The sequence below is a fragment of the Piliocolobus tephrosceles genome, chromosome 15 (assembly GCF_002776525.5).
Source record: "Piliocolobus tephrosceles isolate RC106 chromosome 15, ASM277652v3, whole genome shotgun sequence".
In the NCBI taxonomy this organism is placed as follows: domain Eukaryota; kingdom Metazoa; phylum Chordata; class Mammalia; order Primates; family Cercopithecidae; genus Piliocolobus; species Piliocolobus tephrosceles.
The window spans coordinates 73,872,631-73,881,804 of NC_045448.1; the positions used below are offsets into that span (position 1 = coordinate 73,872,631).

The window sequence follows — 9,174 nt, forward strand, 5'->3', positions numbered from 1 at the left end:
GAGGTGTATGCCTGCTTTATTTGGGATTTTGAGGATTAAGGAGAATAATATATATATATATATATAATGTTGAACACCTACACCTTTTAACCACTTTGAAGTTCCAGAAACACCTCCAGCCCTTAGGTGAGCTGTGATTAAATTCGTTCTTTAACGCAGCACACATTTATTGAATGCCTACTCTGTGCCGCAGTTCCTGGCAGGTGTACCTGAAGTGGGTGTGTAACATGTTCAGGGCCTGTACCCCATGAGCGTGGGGATGTCCTTTATCCTCGGGCACTTATGGTCCTGGGGGAGAAGCTGAGGGGAAGGGACAGGAGCTTACATGGCAGATTCGGTAAGCTTTTAGCACAATAATTTTAATTGCAAAAATAAACAGTTTTGTCAACTGCTTGAGAGTAGCGTCTGCTTTACAAAAATTAACAACAACAAAAGGAAAAAAACCCCAAAGCAAAACGTTACATCCAATGGCTGCTGGATAAGACACTGCTGTACAAAGTCCCGCGCGAGACCGGCTTGGCGCTGCCCCAGCCTGTCTCTGGGGGTTATAGAGGAAGGCGTGGGGCGTGCGCCAGTTACAAAAGACTGTCTTGAATCCCAGGGTAGTGCCTATTCACTGGGTGGTCTCAGAAGACTTCCCCCAAAGCGCGGCTGACAAGGGACAGCGCCTGGACCGCGGGAACTGTCCGCGGAACTGGTGCTGAATAGGGCATGTGCGGCGGGCGCTTCAAGGAAACTGGAAGCGGGACCGGAGGCCGGCCCTCGGGCGTGCGAGGAGGAGTTGGAAGAAGAGCGGGGAGGGGAACGGCCCGGATCTCGCGCGCGCCGAATGGCGGCGCTCCAACCCATAAACCCATCTCTTGCTCAGAGGGAGGCGAAGGAGAGGCCCAGCGAGTAAAAGCCGAGGCCCTTGAGCCGCTCCTCGGCGCGCGCCTTCTGCTTGAGGTGCACCTTGCTGTGCCGTTTCTTCTCATCGCTGCGCGCGAAGCGGCGGCCGCACACGTCGCAAGCAAAGGGCTTCTCGCCGGTGTGGGTGCGCACGTGCGTGGTGAGGTGGTCGCTGCGGCTGAAGTTGCGGAGGCAGATGCGGCACTGGAAGGGTTTGTGGCCCGTGTGGATGCGCAGGTGGCGATTGAGCTCGTCGGAGCGCGCAAAGCTCCGCACACAACTCTCCACCGGGCAAGCGAAGGCCTTGGCGTGCGGCCGCGGGCAGAAGCAGCGCGTGCTGCATTTGCCGCCACGGCGCCCCTTGCGTCGCACCTTGGCCTGGGGGAAAGGGGTGGGCGGCAGTGGCGGCACGGGTGGTGCAGCCACGCCGCTGCTTCCAGGGATGTCCGCCACCAAAGGTTTAGGGAAGTCCGCCGCGGCGGTGCTGCGAAGGCCCAGCGGGGAAAGCTGAGGCTGCGTACTGACCAGAAACTCTCCGCCGTCGCCGCTACTCCCTCCCTCCCCACTAGGAGGGGTCAGGAGCCCAGGGAGGCCCTCAGCCCCCTCCCCTAAGTCACCCGGGGCCAGCGGGAAAGCGTCGTAGGCCCCGCTAGGGTAGAGTCTGTTGGCTGGGACGGCCGGCAGTTCCGCAGGGCAGCTGATGGACAGCAAGTCCTCAATCTTGGTCCCTATTGCGGGAAAACGAGCCTCGGGGGCGGCCTGGTAGCCTCCCTGTGACCCACAGTTCCCCGGGCCCCCCACAGAAAGCAGCTCCCAGGGCGCGTAGGGACCCTTGAAGGCAGAGGCAGCGTCCAGCGCTGGCGAGGCGGGAGGCGCCCGGAGGCCGGGCTTGACGTCGGGCGGGGAGAGCTGAGGCTCATACAGGCACTGTGAGGGGGCGCCCGCGCAAGGCGAGGCCTCCCAGAACGCCTCTGGGAAGGGGACAGCGCCCAGATCCGGGGAGTAAAGGTCCGGCGGAGCCGGCAGCAAGGCATCGGGCCCCGCGGGAAAAGAGGAATCCAGCGGGGATCTGGACGCTGCTGCCTCTGGACCGGGGAACGGTGCCAGGCCTAAGATGCCCGACATGAGGTTGAAGAGTGCCTCTGGGTCGTGCGGGTGTTCGGGCACTGCCTGAATGAAGAAGCTACCGCTGTAGCTGAGGCCGGGAGGGGGTGTGGGCGCAGGCCCCTCCAGGAAGCAGGAGTCGGCTAAGTCCCCACTTGCGCTGCAGCTGTTCAAAGCCCAGCTCAAGAAATCGCCTGCTGAGGAGGGAGCAGGAATCAGCTCTGGGCACATCAAAGGGTGCACCTGAGTCCACAGCCCCTACCCACGAAACTCTTGGTGCCCACGGATATACACAAAGTGCCTTTTGCACATTCTGATTCAGCAGGGGCCCGCATACGTCCCAAGGAGCACATAGAAACATGCACACGCAAAACACACGTGCACAGGCAAAAGGGCGCTCCGATAACCGCACAGGTTCCTGCGGAGGCGCTGGCGGCCCAGTGTGGGTGGGAATGGGGGTGCGCACCCCAGGACTCCTAAGCTTCCCATCGCCCCTATTCTCACAGCTCCAGTGTCCCAGTCCCTCCCGGTTCTCAGGTGTGGTGCGCCCCCGCGCTGTGCTGTAGTCGTCTGAGCACCCCTGCTCGCCCTCCTTACCTCCAGGGTAGCCGGTGGCCGCGGGAGCGTCCCTGGCGGGCAGCCGGGGCAATTCAGCGCTGGGTTCGGCGCAACAGCCTTCAGTGGACTTGACGAGGAGGGCGTCGGGTTCGGAAAACTCGCTAAGGTGGAGCATGGCGCGGCGCCGGCTGTGGGGCGCCCGGGGCCTCGCCCGTTGGGCTTGGGGGCGCGCGGGTGGCGGGGAGGCTGGCGGTAGGGGTTCCCCGCAGCGCGCAGACCTAGGCGCCCGGGCTCCTGGCTTCGGGCACTCACCTCTGGGAAAGGAGTTGGGGAGCCGCGGCGCCCTCGCTCGCCCGCACCGGCCTCGGGCGGCGGCTCCTCGCCTCTCCAAAGCGCAGCCGGGCTCCCCCAACCCACAGCCCCCCCACTTATATAGCTGCGGCGGCGCTGGCTCCGGGCTTCCGACTCCCCGGGCCACTGCCATTTTGGGAGGCCCCGGCCCTGCCGCCGTGACGTAAATGCCCAAACATGGACACAGGATGTGTGCCGGGGACTCCCGAAAAGGAAAGCTCGAGCTGTGACGTTGTTGTTGTCGCCGCAGCCGCCAGGCTAGCGCCGCTGCGTGCGCGCGCTCCCCAAGCGTGGAGCCTGTGTGCGGGGCCGCGGATGCACCGGTCTGGGGCGCTGCGCCTCACCCCGCCGACAGTCCAGTAGATGGGCTTCCCGACTAGAGGCAGAGGCCGAGGGGCAGCAGGGGAGGACTCTGGACTTGGGGTTCCACAGTGTTGGGTTTGAATCTGCCCTCTACCACTTACTAGCTTGACATTGAATCCCCTTGAACGTCAGTTTCTCACCTGTGCATTTCCTATGGAGAAAAACTGAGAGCACTTAAACGTCCAGGCGCATTCAGTAAACCATGGAGATTATTGCCATTCATTTATTTTGCTCACGCCTGTGTTTTTCCATTTTAATTTTTTTTTAATTTGTGCTAGGAAAAATAACTTATTTAAATTAAAAAGGACTGTAATACTTGTCAATAGTAGGAGGAAAGTCAACTAGCACGACAGGGTATATTCTAAATTGAAAAGTAAAAGTCCCTCTTTTTTCCACCCACGTTTATTACTAACTCCTGGGGTAGCCACATTTAAGTTTCTTGGGTATTCTTTCAGAATAATTTTATGTATATCCAAGCATACACATTGTTCTGCAATATTATTATTATTTTTTCACTTGAAATAACTTAAGAGATTGTGCCATGTCCTAACATAAAGATCTTGTCATTCTTTTTCAAGGCTGTATAGTACTCCATTGTAAGGGAGGACCTTGAGTTAGTCGATTTGTCCCCTATCCGTGAGCATGTAGGCAGTTTCCAACCTTTTACTTATACCAATGTTGTTGGAGTCAACATCCTTGAGTATAGAAATGTGAATGTGTTTGTGAGATAAATTCCAACGAGTGTAATTATATGCCAAAGTATATGTAAAATTTTGATAGACAACTGGCAAATTGTCTTCCAGGAAAGTAGGGCCAATTCCTGCTCACTCCTCCCTCACCCACAGGGTATGAGATGCTTCTGCAGACCATTTTTTTCTGCCTTCATACAAATGACTTTCACTCTAAGGATGTTGTTCCCAGCAACACATAGGGAATCCACGGGAAATATCTCCCTGGAATCAGTACTTGAAATAGTTGGACTTCTTTTGAGGAAAAAAAATTCCTAGCCTTAAGGAGGCTGTGAATCTTGGCTGCAGAAGCATCAGAGCCAACTCCAGCAAAGAAGCTTGCCTACTCTCCTAGTCTAATTTCTCTTCTGCTATGGTTTTCCCTCTGTCTCATTCTTACATTCTTTTTACAATGTTTATTTTATTTTGTATTATAGCTCACTTAACTCCTTTCTGAAACCAAATAAATAAATACATGGGGGGAAGGATTAAATAAATACATGGAATAGCATGTTCTTCTTTATGAAGAGCATCAATTCCTGAGACTCTGTGTGCTGGAGGGTAAGGCAGGCAGGTCTAGGGCTCCGCCTTCCTTCTCTACTTTCTTTGAAATAGAAACAAAGCCCTTTGGGGGTGGTGGACTCAGCATCATGGTCTGTATAGTTCCCAGCCTCTCTTCCACCCCATGCCCTCCTTTTCAAGAGAGAGAGAACCCAAGAATGCCCAAACCCCACCACATTCTCAGTCCTTTCACCCTATGTCCATTATCCAAACATCCATTCATTCAGTTTCTCGATGTTCATTCATTCAGTATTCATTTCTTAAGTGCCTATCACAGACCAGAAGGTAGACTTTGGTTTTATGTCTGCTGGGACCCTGAGCCCCATCTCCAGCACTAGGTGCCCACTCTTCATCCCACTATGACCCTATAAGTGTTTTCACAGAATAGGTCCTTTCACACAATCACCTGCAAAACATATGCTGACACATTTGTATGCATCTTCTCCTCGAGTCCACAAATCATACAAAGGTTCTCACAGGGTCATGCACTTGCAGTGTGTCTTACTAAATGGCTACACTTATAGTTCTATGTTAGTAACACATACATGAGCATGTAGGAAATGCAGAAACCCAGCAGATGTCTGTAAAGATTGGACACACCAAGCATGATTTTCCTTATACTCTATTTCAGATCCAGGGTTTGATTCTAATCCAAATGCATTGCCAAGGCCAGGTGAGCCCACACCAGACACGGAGGGCACACATGTCTCAAATCCACTCTGGCATCCTACTGCCTCAGAGGGAGGAGGAGGGGAGGAGTTTGGCTGGGCTGGTGTCCAGGTCTCCCCAGGTCACCCCGTCGGGCCAGATTGGTCGGCCCCAGGTTGCCCATCCCTTCTGCTGTTCTTCCCTCTGCCACAGCATTCTTCCTCCTTCTTAGTCACAGATAATTCCCCTACTCTCTTGGTGAGTTGCCAAACCATTGCTGCTCTCTGCCAAGGGCTGTTGGACTAGGTCTGTGTTAGGACAAGGGTCCAAGTCACCCTAAGTTTCTTGTGTTAGAGGCCAGACCTGGGGGAAGGGCTTGGGGTTGGGTAGGAGTGATTAGGAAAGGAGATAGGGAAGAGACAGCTTGTGCTCTGGGTGTGGGATGGCTCACACCCCCATGTCTATACTACTCACCTCCAGTGGACACACATACACACACTCACAGGCACAGAGGATGGCTGCCTCTGGAGGGCAATTTGCATCTGCATTTGGCTCCTTGAGGACTGAGAGGGAATATAAAGGGGGCTGAGCATTTTGTAGTTCTTCCCAGCTCGTCCCTTCTCCCTACATTTTAACAGCTTACAAAGAGATTCTGGGCCCAAAAGGTCTTTGGGAAGGGAAGGAAGAGAGAGGAGCTTAGATCTATGAGCTCCATTTTAATCACACTTCAAATATAAAAACACAAATGTACATAAGGGAAAAAAGGGAAATCACATACATTGAGCACTTTACAAATATTTTATCATTCAATCTCCACAAAAGTTCTATGGGGTAAGGAATTGGAGACCAATTTCACAGATGAGGAAGCAGACTCAAAAACGTCAAATGACTTGATCGACACCACACTTCTATTCAGTGGTAGGGCTGAGAGTCAAGTCCAGGCTATCTTACTCTATAAGACAATTTAGGAGAAGATAATTAATTTTACAAAAGGATTCACTGTTAGATGGCTTTAGATGGAGGATCTCCCTGTAGCTTTCAAATAGGATGTGATGTGCAAACTCAAGCTGGCTGGTGCCCATCCCTGCAAGAATTCCCTGGAGTGATGGCCATGGATAGGTCACACTAGTGGGTCACAACTAGTACTGAGGAGTAGCACATATAAGGTTCTTTGGAGCTGCTGTGTAAGTTGTTGGGGTGTGTGTGTGTGTGTGTGTGTGTGTGTCTGTGTGTGTGTTTGTATGTGTGCTCTTGGGGAAGGTGAGAGCAAAGTTTCTATTTCCATGGGAAAAGGTGCAAAGGAGAATTCACTTTCTAGACAAGCACTGAACAAACATTTGCTGAATGAATTAATGAATGAAGAAATTCATTCATCAAATATTCATTGAGCACAGCCTAGTGCCAGGTGCTGGGTTGGCCCTTCAGATGCTGATGCCGCAGTGCATGAGACTGGAAGCTTTGAATCCAGGGAAGGAGGTGGGGAGGGGCAGAGGGAGGGTAGAGGCAGCCTCCCTGCTCTCTCTTCTGGGGAGGGCTCAGCCCCTGTCATAGTTCTGGTTATGCTACTGCTCCCTCCTCCACACCCTACCTTGATCTTTCTGCTCTAAATATCATTGTGTTCAAATAATAGTGTATATATTTTAAAAGACTCCAAGAAGACAGCTGCCTGGGAGTATTAATCATGAAGAGGCCAGCACTCGGTCTCCATGGCGACTCCTGACAATGAGAACTGAGGAACAGTTCCATGTCCCACTTCCTGGGGCCATGGAGATGCAGGGGCACTGCATCTCTCACTCCTCTTTCCTCTCTGCTTCTCCTTTCTTCTCTCTTCCTTACCTCTCCTCTCTTCTTCTCTCCTGCCCCCTCCCTCCATTCCCTCTTTTTTTCTCTTCCTAAAGGATTTATTTAAAAGCAGAGACAGAGGCAGGGTTAGCCATCAGATTAACAAAAAACATGGCCAATGAAGCCACAGCAGAGACGAAGGCTGCATCCAGTCGCAGCGTCTGCAGTGCCCAACTCCACTTCCAAGACCTCAGCAGTGCCCCCGGGCTTCCACAGCCAGTAGGGCAGAAGTAGTGTGATCATCTGCCCCTGAGGCAAGCGGCCGACCTTCTCTGTCTCTTTTCTCTTCCCTGCTCATGGCCCATCATTTGTTTGTGGTTTGGGTCATTATTATGATTATGAGTATGGCTATTATTTTTAGTGCCCATGAAAGTAACAGGCTTATTGAAAAAAGACAAATGTTAAAAATTAGAATGCAAAGAACAGGGTATCTTTCACTATCCTGTACACACACACACATGAACACATTTTAGGTCAATTCCTATAGATTTTTTTCATGCATATTCATGCAACATCCATTTAGTCAACAATCACATTATCATCATTCTTATTTACATCATTTTCATACTATACATAGTCTTGTAACTAACTTAACACTGTACCTTGTTTTTTTTTATTTTTTCCATAATGATACCCATCTACAGTGTTGATCTATAGTGTTGGTAACAATTTCACCAGAGTATTTCATTGTGTAGATGAATATAATTTTTTAACTTGTTTCCTGTCTTTCACTATTATAACAAATCTGGCTATATATAGCCTTTTATGTATATGTGGTACATTGATAGGGTAATAATATTACAGTATTCTAGCTAACAATTGCATGTTATTTACTATAGGCACTATCTGACAGGTATTGAGAGCTTTACATATACTCATCATTTAATCCTCACCACAACCTGATTAGTAGTATTATTATTTCTATTTTACAGAAGGAGAAATTGAGCATGGAACACTAAGAAATTTGTCCAAGCTTACCAGGTTAGTGATGATGAACTCATACTATAGCCATAGGCTAGGTTACAAAAAGTGAAATTTCATGCTCATTTCAGCAGCACATATACTAAAATTGGAATGACACAGGGAAGAGTAGTATAGTCCTTAAAAAGAGTGAATTTTTTTAGGACTAAGGTACAAACACTTAAAATTATATATATTGTTAAATATTTCTCTAAAAAGATTGTTCTAATCTCTGGGCCAACTAGCAGTATATGAGGACCAACTGGTAAACAGAAAGAGGCATCCCAGTGATATTTTAATTTTTGTTGTAAAAATTATCAATAAGGATGAGAATCTTTTCACGGGGCCTTAGTATTTCCTTTTCCATGATATATAGGCTTAATACCTCACTCAAATACTTTTTTTTTTTGAGACACAGTTTCACTTTTGTTGCCCAGGCTGGAGTGCAATGGCGCAATCTTGGCTCACTGCAACCTCCACCTCCCGGATTCAAGCGATTCTCCTGCCTCAGTCTCCCAAGTAGCTAGGATTACAGGCATGCACCACCATGCCCTGCTAATTTTGTATTTTTAGTAGAGACGGGGTTTCTCCATGTTGATCAGGCTGGTTTTGAACTCCTGACCTGAGTGATCCGCCCACCTTGTCCTCCTCACCCAAAGACTTTTTGAGTGGAAAAACCTTCCTTATGCTCCTCACATCCCTGTAGTGGGCACTGAAAGTGAGGCTGCTCTGCTCTGGCATAGACTGGGAGGACTGGGTGGGGACACTGGGTGTGGGGGCTTCTGTACCCTCCTTACTTTTGTTCTTTCTGTTTTGAATTCTTTCTATTTTTATTTATTCATTTTTTGTAGAGATGGGGTCTCGCTCTGTTGCCCAGGCTGGTTTCTAACTCCTGGGCTCAGGTGATTCTCCCACCATGAACTCCCAAAGTGCTGGAATTACAGGTGTGAGCCGGCACACCTGGCCTGTTCTTTCTATTTTGGATCATGGAGAGAGGTGGCGAGGAGAACAAGGTGGCTGCGTGCCATTAGGAAAAGTGGATTCTTCCAAGGTGGCTTGGCTTCTAAACTGTTCTCCTACAGGAGAGAGGGAGGTTATTCTTTCTCTTGTCTTCCATTCTACAGTCCTCCTTTGGCAACACTGGACAGAGCTGAGAGGTAGATGATCACAG

The 9,174-nt window shown here is 50.2% G+C and overlaps 1 protein-coding gene across 2 annotated transcripts; it reads right to left on the bottom strand.

Moving 5' to 3' along the window:
- Positions 1–343: 343 nt before the first annotated feature.
- Positions 344–3,107, bottom strand: EGR4 (early growth response 4). Of its 2 annotated transcripts, none has more exons than XM_023224107.1 (2): positions 2,590–3,107; positions 344–2,189 (listed from the first exon to the last, which is right to left on the bottom strand). In XM_023224107.1, exons 1-2 carry the CDS (start codon positions 3,032–3,034, stop codon positions 865–867), a joined length of 1,770 nt encoding a protein of 589 aa, XP_023079875.1. In that variant the 5' UTR covers positions 3,035–3,107; the 3' UTR covers positions 344–864. The 2 variants fall into 2 exon arrangements, with proteins under 2 accessions (XP_023079875.1, XP_023079876.1); XM_023224108.1 differs by having other exon boundaries at positions 767–2,186; positions 2,590–2,806.
- Between the last annotated feature and the right edge of the window lie 6,067 nt (positions 3,108–9,174).

What these genes read in the sequence shown, in the direction of transcription:
- EGR4 (XM_023224107.1), bottom strand. Translation starts at nt 3,034, where the DNA reads ATGGCAGTGGCCCGGGGAGTCGGAAGCCCGGAGCCAGCGCCGCCGCAG. An exon ending in GGCCACCGGCTACCCTGGAG is followed by an intron (nt 2,190 to 2,589) that starts GTAAGGAGGGCG and finishes CTCCCTCCTCAG; the next exon opens with CAGGCGATTTCTTGAGCTGG.